Source organism: Dysidea avara, chromosome 6 (assembly GCF_963678975.1).
Source record: "Dysidea avara chromosome 6, odDysAvar1.4, whole genome shotgun sequence".
NCBI classification, from domain to species: domain Eukaryota; kingdom Metazoa; phylum Porifera; class Demospongiae; order Dictyoceratida; family Dysideidae; genus Dysidea; species Dysidea avara.
In genome coordinates, this window is record NC_089277.1 from 24,439,017 (window position 1) to 24,459,234 (window position 20,218).

General features: G+C 37.3%; 1 protein-coding gene across 1 annotated transcript; it reads right to left on the reverse strand.

Moving 5' to 3' along the window:
• Positions 1–449: 449 nt before the first annotated feature.
• Positions 450–18,925, reverse strand: LOC136259058 (solute carrier family 35 member F1-like). The gene is made up of 7 exons (XM_066052468.1): positions 18,829–18,925; positions 17,009–17,303; positions 14,286–14,442; positions 8,950–9,109; positions 2,971–3,023; positions 842–996; positions 450–781 (listed from the first exon to the last, which is right to left on the reverse strand). The coding sequence occupies exons 1-7, from the start codon at positions 18,855–18,857 to the stop codon at positions 527–529; spliced, it is 1,104 nt and encodes a 367-aa protein (XP_065908540.1). The 5' UTR covers positions 18,858–18,925; the 3' UTR covers positions 450–526.
• Between the last annotated feature and the right edge of the window lie 1,293 nt (positions 18,926–20,218).

Below are 20,218 nucleotides of genomic sequence, written 5' to 3' on the forward strand. Positions count from 1 at the left end.
TTAATTATACGTCACGCACTCTACTGGAACATTTTATTGTGAAAATGTAATGAAGTGGGTCGTGAAATTTAAAAAATTTCACGACCTGGGTAGGTTTGATTAATTAATTGTAATGAAAAGATCTTGAATCATTTTTTCAATAGTTGTGAATTAACTAGTTATGAAATTGAAAATTCAATGAATTTCACATGCTTTTAATGACATACCATATACTGAAAACCTACTGAATTTCTTTTTAACAAGTGTTTCAATAAATTATATATTTCACACACTGTATAAACCTTTAGCCAACCATGAATATACTATAATATTTAATGTACTTCGAAATGTGCCCGAATTTTGGAAAATCACCCATATAGGTGCATTTGACACCTAAAATATTTAATGATCATATCACCAACTTTATACTGCAAATCTGCTTGTTGATGGTTTAAGCCAGTCTCAATACCTTAAATTACAAGAAAATTCTTGAAATATTAAAATACAGGATTTACAGTAAGTTATAAAAACTTGACCATTACAAAAGCTAGGTATTTATTACATCAGAATGAGAGTTATTGTATTGTATCTTTTTGTTGACACCATCATCACTGAGATCAACTAGTCTATCATATTTGGGAGGACAACACCTCCACTCACAGAATAGTAAGTGTCTATAGTTGTACCAGTAGCCAATACTGAACACTGACTGGTCTGTTCCTCCTTCAGGTACTGATATAATATTGTATAGGATCAGTCCAAACATGATCACCACAAATCCTCCGATGTAGAATACTGAGAACTGTACAGCATACACAGTATTATGTACGGATGTACAAATAACAATAAATTTACTCCTCACCTTATTGTCAAACAAGAAGATGGCAAATATCAGGCTGTACACATTTGTGGTTAGTAGAGACAAGCTTACAATCATAGAGGAAGATTGTTGGATAATTGCAAGGAAAAAGAAGTAGTAGCCAATGTTGCAAGCATGGTAGCCAGTAAAGTACAACACTAAAAGAAACAGGGTAATTGTATTAGACCAACTATCACCATACTAGTTTTCATGAGTCCTAATAGTACGGACATACAAATTATCAAGTAGCTATACATTAGTATATGTACGTACTATGGCAGTAATTTGCATTACCAAAAGTTATCATACTTGTATGGGGGAACAGAATCTAAATGGAATTTAATTTAAAATGATCACCACCCACACATTACCTTAATTGTTTATTATTAATTAATATTATCATGTGATCTCTCATTCACAATATGTATAGTAGAATGGGAGGTGGGGCTAGGTTGATAGTTTACTAACTAAAACTAACTGGTGGTCTAGTTTAGAACTGGTGCAATAGGAACTACATGGAATTGTTTCCACTTGGATTTCACTAGAATTCACTTTCAAAGGTAAAGATGCTCTAAATATAAAATAGAAGTCAAATACTCTAATGAATATCTCACAAAGATGGCTGTATCTGAGATGAGTGGACAAGACCAAAGTCTCTTCCTTAAAACATGAGTCAATGCCCTTGGGCCATGCATGGGTACTACACAATATAGTATAGCTAGACAATAGATTAGCTGTTTTAGACTATTGCATTATTAGGCATCTATGTATGAAGCATAAATACATATGTATACATTCCAATTAATATTCATAATGAATAACATGTAAAGCAAACTTCATCCCAACTTAGCCTGGCCTTAGTAAAAAAAATAAGCAACGCAGCACACAGTAAGTATTGATATCACTGCACGTAAATTTATAATAGTCTTCTCAGTACTGTTATGCTTTGATTGCAGGGTACAGATAATTGTATTAGTAAATCTCCGAACTCTACATGGTGGATTTAGGATTTTTAAAGGGGGTTTCTGAAAGTTGGTATAGCTGAAAAATAAGGACATTGATTTTCTGCAAAAATTTTAGACATTTTAGAAGCACTGAGATTGGGCATTTAGTTAACAATTACAATAAATCCAATGATTTAAATACTATTGCTAACTATAGGGCAAAAGTTGTGACTAAGCTGTAACTTTGATTGCTCTATCAGAGTAGTTACCTGACTGCTCTATTAGAGTAGTTACCTGACTGCTCCATTAGAGTATCTCAATCATTTTTAATGCAGTGGGAGGTGAAAAGTGATATTGCATAGCTATAAATGGAGTTATTTAAGTGCAATTGCATGCATTCCACTGCAATACAGTGATATATAGTTGTTTGCTATGACAAATTGCCAAAGAACAATAACGAAGCTAAATTTAAAAGGGGGTTTCTGTCGAAACCACAGGAAACCCATCTAGATCTGCCACTGCTGAGTCTCTACAAGCAGTTGATACTATCCAACATACGTACAATATTGTGAATTTCTGCACAGGTGAAAGAGTTCAAATTTGATACCAGAGTTTAATTACTATACTGTCTTACATGCATGGTTACCACAACCAAAATGGGGTAATTACTAATGAACCAGCGTTATAGTTATTGTTGTGCTGATTCCCACTTTTTAGACTAAGCTGATATCCAATGTTTTTTTGCTCTGTTGTGCCAATAGTTAACTGACTACAGGTTACACTTGTGCATGCTCAAGTAAAAGTACAGCTTGTAAGGCCAAAAATGTGGGGTTGTACATGGCTAATCAGATAAGTAGGCTATATAGGGCATTACTTATATAGAGTTAGCTTGTGGTTACCACAAAACATATTACCTAAGTACATGCCAAAGCCTTTGACACCAGCTCTCCAGTAGTTCTGCAGTTGTTGAAGTAGAATAGGCTAATGGTCACATGCACCACACACTTTATGTTAATAATAACTATGTGGTCACTTTTCATAGAGGAAATGGTAAGTTACCCAGTAAAAGACATTTGTAACATGCACAGCATTTCTGTGTTTATACTTTTACAATATATGCAATTGAGTGGTGATCATTTGTCCGAAAGTGTCCACATGAAGACAGATCTAAGTGCTTTGTGTACCTACCAGCTGGTAAATCCCATTTCATTTCAACTAGAGTTACTCGGTCTAAAATACACCTAAAGAACATAATAAGAGACTGGTGTCAGTTTTTATACAGCATACAGGTAACAATGTCAATGTACACTGTAGTTGGTTTGTGTTCACCTGAGCCCCTGCCAAATATAGTAATATCAAAGAGGTGAACATGTGTTCACTCCCAAATGTTTTGTACTAGAATCATAGTGTAAACACGTTTGCATGCCTGAATCGTCCATACCATCTATATTTTAAATCACTTATTCTTGCCCATATCAAAGCAAATTTTGATAAACAATTCTAGTACTTGAAGGGCTTCACAGTGCTACTAAATGTTAGGGCAGCTGGCCCATGTAACAAGAGTTATTAACAAGAAACAAAGGCACGAGTTACATCTACCATGCTAATAATAAATCCTTTAGGTTTAAGGAAGAAAATCCATCCCTCCTGGAGGAAGACTGAGTGTGGCCCCGACTAGACATTGGGTGACCTGCAGTTCGAATCCTGGGGTTGGAGGGATTTTTTTCCTTACTTTGGCCCCTTTTCTGTTACACCTTATCAGTCAGTCAGTAAGTCAAGTCATTAGGTCTAAGTCCCTGAAATTAGGTTAGGTAATCCTAAGGCTGCAGCACATGTTGCTGTCAGCTGGTCACTGTAAAGTGGTAATAATAATCTAATCCAAAACAGCCAAGCTGTAAAAAAAGTGTGCGGCCCTCAGAAAGGCTATGGTGAAAAAAGATGTGAAATCCAAGGTGGCGGCCAAGAAATGGCTGTGATGGTAGGTTAATGGTAAAAATTTTAATAATGACAATTCAGGTAAATTTTGTGAAGCGGCACAAAAATTCACCTGAATTGTCGTTATTAAAATTTTTACCATTAACCTACCATCACAGCCATTTCTTGGCCGCCACCTTGGATTTCACATCTTTTTTTCACCATAGCCTTTCTGAGGGCCGCACACTTTTTTTACAGCTTGGCTGTTTTGGATTAGATTTCATTTCTTTTTGTATTTGTATACCCCAAAGCTGGCCTATGGCCAGCTTTGGGACTTTTTTAACCTATGTTTTTTTTCTTTACTACAGGAAGACGAAAAGATGAAGTAGATGTATATACTTTAAATATTTTATCAGTGAATGTACAAATTATATATATAATACATATGTGATCGGATTTGCGAAAAGGGGTCTTCCACACACATCCAATTTGCCAACTTTGACAATTGATAACTTCAGATTGGAAAGAGCTATTGCCTTGAAATTTGGGCAGTGGTGATTTTTTTGCAGCTGAACTCTCTACATGATGGTTTCTTTGTAGCTGAACTCTCTACAAGGTAATTTCTTCTAGCTGATCTCTCTACAGGGAGATTTTTTGTAGCTGAACTATCTACAAGGTAACTTCTTCTAGCTGATCTCTCTACAGGGTGATTTGTTTGTAGCTGAATTCTGTATAGGTGATTTGTTTGCAGCTGAGCTCTTTACAGAATGGTTTCTTTGTAGCTGAACTCTCTACAAAGTAACTTCTTCTAACTGATCTTTCTACGGGGTGATTTGTTTGTAGCTGAACTATCTACAAGGTAATATCTTCTAGCTGATCTCTCTACAGGGTGATTTGTTTGTAGCTGAATTCTTTACAGGTGATTTGTTTGCAGCTGAGCTCTTTACAGAATGGTTTGTTTGTAGCTGAACTCTCTACAAAGTAACTTTTTCTAACTGATCTTTCTACAGGGTGATTTGTTTGTAGCTGAACTATCTACAAGGTAACTTCTTCTAGCTGATCTCTCTACAGGGAGGTTTGTTTGTAGCTGAACTCTCTACAAGTGATTTGTTTGTAGCTGAATTCTGTACAGGTGATTTGTTTGTAGCTGAATTCTGTACAGGTGGTTTCTTTGTAGCTGAACTCTCTAAAAGGTAACTTCTTCTAACTGATCTTTCTACAGGGCAATTTGTTTCTGGCAGAATTTTCTACAGGGTGATTTCTTTGCAGCTGAACTCTCTACATGATGGTTTCTTTGTAGCTGAACTCTCTACAAGGTAATTTCTTCTAGCTGATCTCTCTACAGGGTGATTTGTTTGTAGCTGAACTATCTACAAGGTAACTTCTTCTAGCTGATCTCTCTACAGGATGATTTGTTCGTAGCTGAATTCTGTACAGGTGATTTGTTTGCAGCTGAGCTCTTTACAGAATAGTTTCTTTGTAGCTGAACTCTCTACAAGGTAATTTTTCTAGCTGATGTCTCTACAAGGTAGCTAGTTTGTAGCTGAACTCTCTACATGGTGGTTTCTTTGTAACTGAACTTTCTACAAGGTGACTTCTTCTAGCTGATCTTTCAATAGGGTGATTTGTTTGTAGCTTCACTCTCTACAAGGTAACTTCTTCTAGCTGATCTCTCTACAGGGAGATTTGTTTGTAACTGAACTTTCTAAATGATAGTTTCTTTGTAGCTGAACTCTCTACAAGTTAACTTCTTCTAGCTGATCTCTCTGCAGGGTGATTTGTTTGTAGCTGAATTCTGTACAGGTGATTTGTTTGCAGCAGAGCTCTTTACAGAATGGTTTCTTTGTAGCTGAACTCTCTACAAGGTAACTTCTTCTAACTGACCTTTCTACGGGGCAATTTGTTTCTGGCAGAATTTTCTACAGGGTGATTTCTGTGCAGCTGAACTCTCTACATGGTGTTTTCTTTGTAGCTGAACTCTCTACAAGGTAATTTCTTCTAGCTGATCTCTCTACAGGGAGATTTGTTTGTAGCTGAACTATCTACAAGGTAACTTCTTCTAGCTGATCTCTCTACAGGGAGATTTGTTTGTAGCTGAACTCTCTACAGGTGATTTGTTTGAAGCTGAACTCTCTAAATGATGGTTTCTTTGTAGCTGAACTCTCTACAAGTTAACTTCTTCTAGCTGATCTCTCTACATGGTGATTTGTTTGTAGCTGAATTCTGTATAGGTGATTTGTTTGCAGCTGAGCTCTTTAAATAATGGTTTCTTTGTAGCTGAACTCTCTCAAGGTAACTTCTTCTAGCTGATGTCTTTACAGGGTCACTAGTTTGTAGCTGAATTCTCTACATGGTGGTTTCTTTGTAACTGAACTCTCTACAAGGTAACTTTTTCTTGCTCATCTTTCTACAGGTGATTTATTTGTAGCTGAATTCTGTACAGGTGGTTTGTTTGCAGCTGAGCTCTTTAAAGAATGGTTTCTTTGTAGCTGAACTCTCTACAAGGTAACTTCTTCTAGCTGATGTCTCTACAATGTCACTAGTTTGTAGCTGAGCTCTCTACGTGGTGGTTTTTTTGTAACTGACTTCTCTACAAGGTGACCTCTTCTAGCTGATCTTTCTACAGGGTGATTTGTTTGAAGCTGAACTCTCTACAAGGTAACTTCTTCTAGCTGATCTCTCTACAGGTAGATTTGTTTGTAGCTGAACTCTCTACATGATGGTTTCTTTGTAGCTGAACTCTCTCAAGGTAACTTCTTCTAGCTGATGTCTTTACAGGGTCACTAGTTTGTAGCTGAATTCTCTACATGGTGGTTTCTTTGTAACTGAACTCTCTACAAGGTAACTTTTTCTAGCTCATCTTTCTACAGGGTGATTTGTTTGAAGCTGAACTCTCTACAAGGTAACTTCTTCTAGCTGATCTCTCTACAGGGAGATTTGTTTGTAGCTGAACTCTCTACATGATGGTTTCTTTGTAGCTGAACTCTCTCAAGGTAACTTCTTCTAGCTGATGTCTCTACAAGGTCAGTAGTTTGTAGCTGAGCTCTCTACATGATGGTTTTTTTGTAACTGAACTCTCTACAAGGTGACCTCTTCTAGCTGATCTTTCTACAGGGTGATTTGTTTGAAGCTGAACTCTCTACAAGGTAACTTCTTCTAGCTGATCTCTCTACAGGGAGATTTGTTTGTAGCTGAACTCTCTACATGATGGTTTCTTTGTAGCTGAACTCTCTCAAGGTAACTTCTTCTAGCTGATGTCTTTACAGGGTCACTAGTTTGTAGCTGAATTCTCTACATGGTGGTTTCTTTGTAACTGAACTCTCTACAAGGTAACTTTTTCTTGCTCATCTTTCTACAGGGTGATTTATTTGTAGCTGAATTCTGTACAGGTGTTTTGTTTGCAGCTGAGCTCTTTAAAGAATGGTTTCTTTGTAGCTGAACTCTCTATAAGGTAACTTCTTCTAGCTGATGTCTCTACAAGGTCACTAGTTTGTAGCTGAGCTCTCAACATGATGGTTTTTTTGTAACTGAACTCTCTACAAGGTGACCTCTTCTAGCTGATCTTTCTACAGGGTGATTTGTTTGAAGCTGAACTCTCTACAAGGTAACTTCTTCTAGCTGATCTCTCTACAGGGAGATTTGTTTGTAGCTGAACTCTCTACATGATGGTTTCTTTGTAGCTGAACTCTCTGCAAGGTAACTTCTTCTATTGATCTCTCCACAGGGCGATTTGTTTGTAGCTGAACTCTCTACATGGTGGTTTCTTTGTAGCTGAACTCTACAAGGTGATTTTTTCTAGCTGAACTATCTCTTTCCATAGTTGCATGAACTCCATACAAGGTAACTTCTTCTAGCTGATCTCTCTACAGGGTGACTTGTGTGTAGCTGATCTCTATACAGGTTTCTTATTTCTAGCTGATCTCTTGAATTCTCTTCAGGGTGACTGCTCTATTAGAATGACTGCTCTATTAGAGTATCTCGATCTCGCACTTGCTGCATCAAGTTGGATTTCGTGTTATAACTCCGTGGCTTTAAGTCTGATTCTTCTACACCATTGATGAGCCTTTCTAAGATGATTACTCCATCTGTACAACGATTTTCAAAGCATTACCCTAAGCGGTTTATCTGGTAGGCGTGGCAAGCAGTCGTTTTTTATTAGCTAATCTCGATTGCGTAATTGTTACACACTGTTGGTGTTTTCGTTGTATCTTCCTGGCTTTTAGCTCGATTTCTTTCAAACCACAAAAGGTTTGAGGTTCAATAGTTAACCTATTCACCCACCGATTTTCAGCTTCTTCCCATACGCGGTTTACCCTGTAGGCGTGACAACATATTGGTGTTATTTTTCGTGAATAATCGCTCATAACTCTTTGCCTGTTTATCGTATTCCAGCCAAAGTTGGTACCGAGATGTGCCTTTATATCCCCCTTCTGTGTGCCAAATTTCAAGGCAATCGGATATGGCGTGCGAGTTTTATAGCAGTTTTTGTAAGTGTGCGACAAGAAAAAGAAAAATAAGAAGAAAAAAAAACGAAGAAACTGAGCCAATTTTTGAAGTCGCATATCTCGGGAACGCGCGAAGCGATTTCGCTCAAATTTGGAATGTGGAGTGCTGCAGTTGGGGGGCATGTCCACAGCAAAAATCGTCTTGTTTCATCAAGGAAGCACAGAGCTACGGAGGTGCGAAAATTGCGTTTTCTTACTTCCTGTCAATATACTCACGGGTGTTACGCGCCGGCTTCTTGGGCCGCACGACACACTACCGTGTGTCTTGATAATAGTAATAATAATATACCAAATATTTATACTCTGCACGTATACATTTGATCCATTCACGTGTATGTGTACGTGTACATGTGTGTGTGTCCATCCATCCATGTCCGTATGCACAGTATGTACTTTTGTAAACACAAATTCAGTGGGTAGCATCCAAAGGGTTCAAACATGTTTGATAATATGCTGATCCTAGTATGGCTGCTTCCAAATGGTTCATGATGAAGGCATGACAGTCAACTACATACTTAACTGTGCTATCTGAATAATTATTGGAGAGTAAATCTGGACCAACTAATCATGTTGCAAGTAATTGTACGGAAGAGTGGTATCATTTAGTTTGTACTGCTGGATGCTATCTTTGAATTTGTAGGTGTAAGGTAACATAGTAATTGATATGCAATGTGTTTGTTGTACTTACACTCAACAACCACACACCCATCCATACAATGTATTTATATACATGTATGCATGCACTTACACTTGTATGCCTGTGACTACTGCTCCACAAAATGACAAAAATCCTAAGGTGTCTAAAAGAGATAATCGACCTTTGAGGAAGAATTCTGAACCAACATTCATGATAGCAAATGAAATTCCAGCAGCAACACATAGCAAATCTCCAACCTGTGGATTACTACCTACAGTAATTGAGACAGGCACACAACATAGTAGACAGTAGGGTAGTACACACCTAACTAAGAACTTCATTATTAAAGGTAACAGAGCATATACACCAATTATACATGTGATGCCTTAGCTCACTGGATTTCCATACTCAATAATACAGGATTAAAATCAGCATAATCTGCATACCTAAGGGTAACCCTGGACAGGCATGTGTCCATCCAGGCTGGCAGTGGTCACCTACTATCACTAATGAACAAGACGCCAATAGTGCAAGAACAATAATATGGCAATATGTATCTTTGTTAAGATTACGGAATAGTTTAAAATGCGTGGGCGGAACAAATTACAAAACCTGCTTTAAACCAAGCAGGGATAAACAATTTCAACAACTGTGTTGTGTTAGCAATACAACTAATTGTGCTTGTTTGTTTTTACTACAGAACAACGACTGTTCTTGGGTGTGTGGTCTACAATAGAGCGATGTTTTATAAAAACCAGACTAACAGATTACTGAATCCTTATAATTTCAACACAAGTAGCTAAACAATTTAAATATCTAGGTCCTGTGGAAGCGATTTTTTAAGTTACTGGTTGTATAGACGTTTTATTGAACTTTTAGTAGTTTTTTCGAGTGAAACAAGCTCTTTGAAGGCATGTATCTGAGTCACTGGGAAGAAACACGCCAAAAACGCTTCCACAGGACCTAATAAATTTAATATACAATATCACTATGCCCCAGAAAAGCCAATAGAGCCTACAGCTTTTGCTGTATTTGGCGGCGGAAAAACATGGTAGTAACAGCTGGAGCTGAGCGATGTACGGGCTGGCTTACTTGTGTTACTACAACAAATTGTAGTGCTCCACCTGCCTCAAACTACACTGTAGCTACATAAAAACATTAAATATGAAGGGCTTCACCTTCATTTAAAACTTTTTACGCTGCTAGACTGGTTTTATGGGCTTCTCAAAAAGTATCGATAGGCATTCAAAATTTTGAACGATTGCCCGTGACTATACCGTAACCTTAAGAAATTAGATAAAAAATACTCAACAAGTGCATCACATGATCCATATTATTTTTACAGCATTTCTACACTGTATTTACTCCAAAGCATCAAACGTTTTAAAACATCTTTCAGATGAGCATGCTGTGGGAGTCTATATCTCCTTGCCACAGAATTCATTGTGAGCAAGAGCTCTTTGTTGGTTGTTGGGTAACAACAGTGATGGACGTACAGTACCATTCAAACATAAAGCCGTACTCACTCACACAGTACCATTCAAACATAAAGCCGTAATCACTCACACTGTACCATTCAAACATAAAGCCGTACTCACTCACACAGTATCATTCAAACATAAAGCCGTAATCACTCACACTGTACCATTCAAACATAAAGCCGTACTCACTCACACAGTACCATTCAAACATAAAGCCGTAATCACTCACACTGTACCATTCAAACATAAAGCCGTACTCACTCACACAGTACCATTCAAACATAAAGCCATAATCACTCACACTGTACCATTCAAACATAAAGCCGTACTCACTCACACAGTACCATTCAAACATAAAGCCGTAATCACTCACACTGTACCATTCAAACATAAAGCCGTACTCACTGACACTGTTTTCTCAAGTCACTAGTACACTCGCTCAATTGGAGAGTCGAGCTGTACTCACATTTGATAAAGTGTGAGTAGATTATTCTAACAAGAGTGTCGCTGAACAATAAAGAGTGAATTCATGAAAGAGTGCTTTAGCATGTGGTTAATGTACTGCATGTCTATATCACTGTATGTATGCCAGCTTAAGGATTTTTAACTAGCTTGATAGCAAAGTCTCAGCTAGTTCATTGCAGTGGCAGCCTTGGTGACAATGTATACACAATGCTTACCATTATAATGTATAATCAAACATGTATATCCTCTATAATAATAAGGCAACAAAAATACTGGTGCTTATTTTAAACTGTTGTATTAAAATGGCACATTGCCATATGACATCCAGCTACTCTGTATCCCTACGACTGCTGTAGCTATTGCACCTCACAGTGTGGTACATTTATGTAGGTCACCTGTATCTAACTGGACATGCTTCAATCTGTCCAATTCATCACTACATGAAGGCTAGTCCACTATAACTCTACAGCCATATGTACACAGTAGATTACAGTTGTATCTTCAACAGTAAGTCTGTTGCTCAGGTAAATACCTCATTTCGGAAGTCATGGATACATTTGAACACCTCTCTTTAATTACGTACTACTAGATTGTAATTATTGTACTAAACCAGCCTGCCAATTCTTACTATTTCCCACTCAGCTCTTACTATTTCCCACTCAGCTCTCGCTTGACTACATGTATGATATGCTCAGTGTGAGACAATTATAATTTGCTAGCGAGTTTTGTCTTGAGAGTATGAGACTTGCAATTTTCTCTTGAGTGTTAAGTGTTGGGTAAGTGCAGCATGGCATTTGAGGGGTACTGTGTTTATTTTTATTGCAACACCTATGGTACACACTAATGTATTAATGTGTAATTTTGTCACCATTATGCACATAAAGTAGGCCCTCAGTTATCCAGCCCTCATTTATTTGTACCCCAAAATTGGAAATGAATGTTCTATTAGAGTATTTTGAATACAGTATGTTCTATTAGAGTGTTTCAACAGAGCTCTGTGTATGAATGTATGGACTTCAGTTATCCGAACAGTTGCTTATCTGGACACCTTTACCATTGCCTTGGATCATTGGGGTTTGAAAGGCAGTGGCGGATCTAGAAATTTTCAGAGGGGTTTCAGGTTCAATAACTGTGATACATTAAGCATAACTCTTGGTGATTTTATCACCCATCCGAATCGTAAATAAATTTGGGGGGCGTGCACTACTTTCAGAGGGGGGTTCAGTTGAAACCATTGTAACCCCCTGTATCTGCCACTGCTAAGGGTCCACCGTATACATATATTTGTAGTGAACTATTTCTTTGATAATTTAAGAAAGCTAATAAGAGGCCTGTTGTTAGACATTAAATGTTTATGCTTTCTTTTTATACATGCATGGATACCATAATTTTGCAGTCATCTAGTAAACAGCCTGTGCACATAGATATCATTCGGACAGGGACACGTATAAATCAGCAGCTGTCTTTAACTAGAAAGAAGGAGAACCACAAGCCTGTAATGGATTAATTTTATGGTAAACACCTTCCAGTGTAAAGAAAATGGTATCTAAAATAAGAATAGTATATTAAAAATATATTAGTTTAAAAATGAAGTAGGGATACAAGCAATAAAAAGTAGTGAAACAAGAGATGAACAACGGTATTACAGCATAGCTCGGTGGGAAAATCCCTACTTTGGTATGATTTTTTTCAATACCAAAGTAGGGATTTTCCCATCGAACTATGCTGTAATACCATCATTCATCTCTTGTTTTACTACTTTTATTGCTTGGAATCCTAAAATAGTATTATATTTTAATATACTAGGTTTTTTTTGATATAGCACATAGCTATGTGTGACTGTTCTATTAGGGTGACTGCTGTACTAAAGTATCTCGAGTCAGACTTTCACCTACCAGGGGGTGTGTCACTATATCATATTTTCAGTGTGCTAGCATTATGAATACACCTAGATCAATAATAATAGGGTGTGTTATCGTGATTGAGCAATTGATTGTTAAGAGATGTGATCTCGGTGCTCGATCATAATTAATTAATCAACCAAGATTGCGTTAATAGGCATGATATTATACCTATCGTGAAGTTACAGGTATCTACCAAGCATAAGCTCTAAATAAGCTTGCTGCATCTAAATATGCTACTCAAGAAAAGTGTTGATAAGGAAAATTAATGTCTTAACGTGGTTTCATTCCATACAGGATGAAGACAGCCTGATTGAAGATAAAAGGAAAGACAAGGTGCAGAGGACACACACTCGTTGGAACCCCAAAAAGCACATGCCACTGGGGAGAGTTTGTTATTGTGGCATAAAATGTGACTGGGCCTGTGAAAATAGTGCATGTGGACACATGATTTTTGCCTACTTTTTCAAACTTTCATCACTTGTAACGTTTTGTACCATAATGCTATGGCAATGCAATTTTCAGCTCTTAGTAAGCATTTGCTTGGCTTTAGGATGCAAGTTTAACTTACAGAATGCAAATATTCTGTTCCAGTACTGAGATATGACCTGTAAAGTGACGAGGTGTAGTTTGTGTCCACATGCCCTGTTTTCGAAGGCCCGGTCACAAATGATGGCCATGTGCCAGTGATTATTTAAAATTTTATATCTGGCTGCCTGTAAGTGTTTTCTTGTTTCTATATAATGGTATATTTGATGCTAGATGGACTAATATTATTCCGTAAAGGTGATTTTCGTCGTGTAAGATGTCTCTAGGATGATTTTTATTAAAGGCAGAATTTTAGGTGGTGCATGTCACTTTACATGCACCACCTAAAATGCTACCATACTGTTTTAGTAGGGATTCCCCCAAAATTTGGGAGAATACCTACTAAATCAGTATGGTATTGATAATCTAAAAATGATAATTCTAATTGTCAAATCTATTACAAACAAATGCTTTAATGACATCATCTGAAACACTACCAAAGTACCAATATGTATATCCAACTAGCTGGGGCTCAAGCACTCTATAAAACAGACAGTACAGTATAAGAGACAACTTTTTCAAGAATGTATACTTCGTATATTACTATAATGTCTCATTTATGGAACCACATCTTATATCAACAACACAGTATCAATAATAACAAAGTAATATTATTCATAAGGTCATTATGTACACTTTAAAGGCGTATAATTCTGGCCAAGTTATTTGTATAGCAAAATCACCTAGCAACTGCCTTTTAAGAACATTGTTATAGTGATTGTGTTGAACAGGTCCCTTAGAGTAGCCACACAATGGAAACTCAGTTATACAGACACTATGTTGGGTTCAAATGCCTAAACATTTGTTGTATTAGAGTACAGGTGTAGTTGGGATTACCATAACAGTAGTTTGAACAAGGATGTAGTCTGAACAAGGATGTACTTAGGATGTCAGAAAACTGAGAATTTGTTTTGGTCCCATGTATGAGATCTACAGGCAAACCTCAAGATGTAGTTTTTTCGGTACATACAGTACGTTCACATGTATACAACACTCTATTACTACACTATACCTTGATCTTTGTTCTCTTTAATATCTTGTAGGAGTAATAAAACCATTCCAAGAGTGCCGATGATTATAGCTACATAATGAATCAGTTTGTACCTTGTCTTGATCACTATTGTAGCGAGAATAATGATGAACAGAGTACAGGTTGAACTAGTGATTACCTGCAGCAGATACAGTATGGTACTATAATACAGTATATCTAAACCACAGTTTGTTGAAAGGTTATATGAGAGTTGAAAAGATTATGGGTATGCCATACAGGTAATGTACAGTAGGGATCCATCCAAACATAATGGTGACCCGAAAGCTGTCATTAAAATTTGTCCTACACAAAGAAAATACCTTCACAGAAGTGTCTAATGGCAAATCTACATTACTGCCTTCTGCATACCCATGTCTTTGACAAAATTAATAATTTAATCTAATCTAAGAATTCCTTACAGAAGCACCACTATTGAAAGTTGGTAACACAAAATCATTTTTACTCCGTCTGCATATCTGCTAGACCAAGCCAGAGGCCAAATGATGCATTTGTACAACCTCATCGTTAATAACAAACGTGATCGTGCAACAATCGGTTTGTCTACAGAAAACAGAGCTAGGACAACAATAATATTATGTGCCTAAATAATCTATCTCGTGTGATACCTCCAGTCCACTATAGGCTCACTCAAGATCAGCTGTGAGATTGTGACACTCTAATAAAATAGTCACTCAACTACAACAACCATGTACGTATAAGTAATCCAATAGAAGAATCACATGTGTACAGCTGAAACAAGACTCAAGACTTGATAGTATTACAACATACAGTAGCTAATAATATTATCTTTGAAACAAAATGCCAATGCACCATGATCATATGTGACCGGATCTGCGAAAACCCGACATAATAGCGCATTTTTCAAATTCTTTATTATTGAATACGTATTTGTGACCAGATTTTACAAAACCAATCCAAATCGCACATCAGGCAAAATCAAACTAGTACCTCCAGTGGATAGCTACACTATCGTACTAGTAGTTTTGACACTTCGCAACACTCAAACTACTCGAGGCTGGTTTCAACAGACGTCTTTTCTGGGTGGTGTGTAGAGCTCGAGTGGCAGTTTTAGGCCTTGTGAAGGACCTGGCTTGGCAAGAACCAGTGGTTTACTGGTGGACAGCCTGATAATGTTAGCCAGACATTTTTCTGTGGATTTTGCTACATATCAGCCACTAAGGAGCCAGCACAGCCCTGTAATCTCGTCTCTGGACTCCAATTGTGGTCTGCCTCCATTTTGAGGTCTAACCCTTGCCTACCCCGCCACCCCCCACCCCCACTCTCCACCCCTTTGTGAGCACTCGTGATACTACTTTGCTCGTCCAACTGCTCAGATTTTCTATCTTATTTGGCGGGAAACTCTACAAGCAGCTACAAGTACTGGAAGTGGCCTGAAAAGTAATAGATTGATGCATCTTTTGTGGAAAGTTCATATGCGTGCTTGCTATCCTTGGAGAGTTATGCTGGTTTGAATTCTTTAAAACCGTTTATCTCGAAACTTCTAATGTGCGATTTGGATCGTTTTCCCAAAATCCAGCCACATTTATAATCTACTTAGCCGAGTGTATGCTCTGGCCAAGTTCAGCCTTGTATGCCAACAACTATTGGAGTTACAGCCCTACAAAGTAGCAGCAACAGAAAGATCGATTTGTACAGCAAGTATTGGGAAAATAAATTACAGGTGCTTACAAAAATGACTGTAACTTACAAATGCAATGCAGTACAGAGTTTCAACTTACACCATCGTGTTTGCCATGAATAGGGGGGTCCATTACGTGGTAAGATTTTTCTCCTACCACTTTTCTTCACAACATACAGAGACTAAATCAGTGAAGAAAAATCAATCGTGTACGACTGCTTCAACATGATGTAAACAAACGCCCGTAACTCACATATCCTTTACGCTACTGCTACAAAACAAAGATTGTCGAACTCCCCTTGAGTAGGTGAATAAGATGGTATCCATGTTTTTATAATTTCACCCTTTTTCACAAAGAACAAAGCGTTTAAAAATTTAATGAATTTTTTTCATTTACACAAACATTTGCAATCAATAGCCTATACTGAAAATTTAGGCTTGCGCCATTATGTTGGGTTTTCGCAGATCCGGTCACATATATCAAGCCTTTTTCACTGTTAAGTACAGTATTTAACACATAAATTCATTAAAATAGCCTAATATACAAGGCTCTGTGATGATCTACTGTACAATATTATGCATAAACAGATGGCTTGAATACAGTACATACTTCAACATAATTGTAAACAGTCCATATTTCATTCTCCAAGCAGCAACAATAGTACATACACAGTATACAAGCAAGGTACAAATCAATTACAAGCTGGACTAGGTGATCACTTTCGCCATCAAAACTTGATGAAATTTTTTACACTGTTTGCTTAATGTCTAATATACTTAAAGGAGAGTATGCAAATATTGTTGCTCTAGCACTGCAAATTCGTTTTAGTTTAATTTTTGAGCCATACTAGAGCTCTATATTAAAACTACATATACTTTAGTTTTTGTACCACAGAACTAGAACAACACTAGTGTGGTGTAAACATGGCTCAATCTACAAAAGGAAACTCTAGAGCCATGACATCAGGTAAAAGTTAACACCTAAGAGAAGATCACAAGGTAGGGCATCACTACTACATTTACACACATTGCAACAGATATGTACCTGGTTGCTTACTACTGATATGTACTTAAAGGCCACATTTTGTAGGTATGTTCCATACACATCAGCTAGTCCAAGAAAAATAAACTTCCACCAGTGTTGTTTGATCTTGTCCACAAAACCTGGTTTATAGGCTACATATGATCCAACTGTGGCACTCAGAATGAAAAAGGCTCCAGCAGTTAAAGTAGAGGAGACATCTTTACCAGTGTGATCATGTAACAAGGTGGCAAATACTCCGATACCAGTTAGCAGTACAGACAATACTTGTCCTATTGCTAAAATAAAGACAAATTTCCTAAAGGAAAAAGAAAATACACAACAGTAAAATACGTACTGCATGTGCATGCATTTACTGCAGTACAACAGTTGATAATACATAATATTATGACACCAAGGTTTCATTTAGGGGGTGCCCCCCCCTTGGCAAAATTAGGTTCCCTCAAGCAATAGTTTAAATGAAAGTGCTACAGGATGCATCAGAAGCAACCTGGAAGAGTCTAAAATGTAAAATTTCTGGAGCAGCATGTCATTTTCAGGTACATGAGAATGCACCAGAATCATTCTGAGCGTCTAGGATACAGGCATGCCTTAGATCCCCTAATCACCCCCCTCCCTCCCCCATGCAACTTTATTTTGCCCCCTAAGTCATTTCTTAGATGAAGGCCTGGACACAAGATATTTTCTGACAAGTTTGATGAACTGTTAGGTCATTATTGTCAAAAATTTACACAGGCGGTTAGTAAATACACCAGTCCTCTGTTCATGGCTAAACAGGTATGTTGCCATTGATTAAATGTGTACTGTCTACCTTCTGTCCATTTGGTAGCTTTCTGGGTATAGCAATTATCTGTAACTACAATTACAATAAAAGAAGCCCAACTATACAGAAATTTTGCATGTTTATTTTTATTTATTTATTATTAAGGCATTACAGTACGAGTATACTGAAGGTCTATAGGACACCTGGTCCTATAGCCTGTTTAATAGCAAATTTCCCCATTCATTTTGTATTGACTGCATTATACCACATGACACGTGATAGATACCACATTATTCCGGACTACATTTGGACAGTGTATGGAAGAACAATTCAAATGAGCTACAGCAGACGGATATCAGACAATCTGGGCACTAATGTTGAAATCACTTTCTGGTTGCATTGAGAATTGAATAGCAGAAAATGGAAGGGTGAACTGTCAAGGAGTAAACACTTCTATGTTGCGGAAACACTTACAACTGGGATCAAGATTCAAGAGGCTATTTTACAGTGAATTAAGTGACCAAGACACCCACAAAAGTGGTAATCAAGCACCTTTGAAAGGTAACTGTTAAAATACGAGAAATTATAGGGCTTTAACAGTTGACAATCAAGAATCAAGGCTCTTGTAACGATGAAATCAAACGATCAAGGCAAAATTTTTATGATCAGAATCACTGATCCCAGCCATGAGTCACAAGTGATTAAAACTGGCAGTGTGGAAATGACTGACTACCCCTTACCTATTGACACAGCCATTAATCCACAGAAGTTGAATTAGCTACACAGGTTAATTTGCATATAACTTGAACGAAGACGGCAGTGAAGCACGAGGTGAAGCAAACTTACATGATAGGAAACACCCGGCTGTGAGTCATGTGTGCGTAAACTATGACAATAGGCTACTATCTAGGGAGCGACATTAAACTAGAAACAAGGGTCTGGTGAACGCAGTATAGCATTTTTGGACTCCCATGACAAAAAGTGGCGAGTCTTCCACTGAGCCAGACTTTGTGCATTAACTGCATGACTACTCTAGTAGCTGTGCTAGTAGTGTACGTACCACAAAAAACTGTTATTTATCAATCTCATCTTAAGTCATACACGTCTCAGAATGCTGACCTTTCCTCGTTGACTCCACCTCGAGCTCGGACCTCCACCCATACCCCTAACTAAATTTGTATGCATCAACAGTAGCAGATGGTTTGATGAATTTATCCTGGTTTCCTCGTAAACATCTTGTAGAATGTACAATATAACTGGGGATAGGAAGCTCTACTAGGTGATTGACAATCTTGTAGAACATCAAGAGACGAAGCCATGTATGGTGGTACACTATGGATTTTAACTTTAGTGAATTTAGGATATGTGATATACTACTTAATCTTCGGTAATTTGACACAATAAAACGAGCAGCACGCTTCTGAATAGCTTCTAGTTTATTGATGTAGTATTGCATGTGTGGGGACCAAACTGTCGCAGCATAGTTTAAAATTGGTAGAACAAATATCTTGTAGGCATCTAGCTTAACTCTTTGGTTACAGTGTTTCAGATTTCTTCGTAAGAATGCTAAAGTGTATATTAGCTTTTAGGCAAACAGTGTCCACATGATGGTTGAATGTAAACTTGCTATCAAAATTGATACCCAAGTATTTAGCATTTACAACAGGATTCAGTTTTTTGCCATGGAGGGTGTATCCCGTAATGTAAGGATTATGTTTTAATGTGATTGTTAATATCATGCATTTCTCTATATTGAATTTCATCCCCCAGGTCTCTTCCCATATTTCCAGTTTTCTCAAGTCTTCTTGAAAAATTTTAGCATCATCCGGTGTATCAATCTTTCTGTACAAAATACAGTCATCAGCGAATAAACGACAGGAAGATGATAAATTGGTGGTGATATCATTAATATATGCTAAAAATAATAATGGTCCCAACACACTTCATAGACAGTGATCATAAGCTAACCACAAATCCAATTAAGAAATAACACAGTTTTTAAAGTAGGAATTATACTGTCCAAGATTAGCTACATGTAGCTACCAACCACCATGTAGTAAGGAGTATCAAGATACAAAATGCAAAATCCAAGTCACCTACAATGTTTTGAATGCCATTAGAGTGCCTGTAAATATTTCCACAACATTTAATATAATTGGATATAAAATAACAAGCTTATGAATTAATGCATGTATTTAAATGAATACAGAGTATATAGGCCAAGATGGAAACCAAGTCACACTATACACATCGGGCTACAATTGTTTAAAACAAAGCATGATATATAGCTGCATATTTTCATGCTTGAATCCATTTCACAATAATTCTAGTATAAACAAAACCGATAAGTATGGGTTGAACTAAATGAAGTCTTTAGTCAATGTCCACAGAACTGTTGTATATAAGTAATATCTATAATATGTCACTAGCTACAAAATGCATCAGAACAA

What these genes read in the sequence shown, in the direction of transcription:
- LOC136259058 (XM_066052468.1), bottom strand. Translation starts at nt 18,857, where the DNA reads ATGAGATTGATAAATAACAGTTTTTTGTG. An exon ending in TATCAGTAGTAAGCAACCAG is followed by an intron (nt 14,443 to 17,008) that starts GTACATATCTGT and finishes TATCTGCTGCAG; the next exon opens with GTAATCACTAGTTCAACCTG. An exon ending in GTAGTCACAGGCATACAAGT is followed by an intron (nt 3,024 to 8,949) that starts GTAAGTGCATGC and finishes TATGTTCTTTAG; the next exon opens with GTGTATTTTAGACCGAGTAA.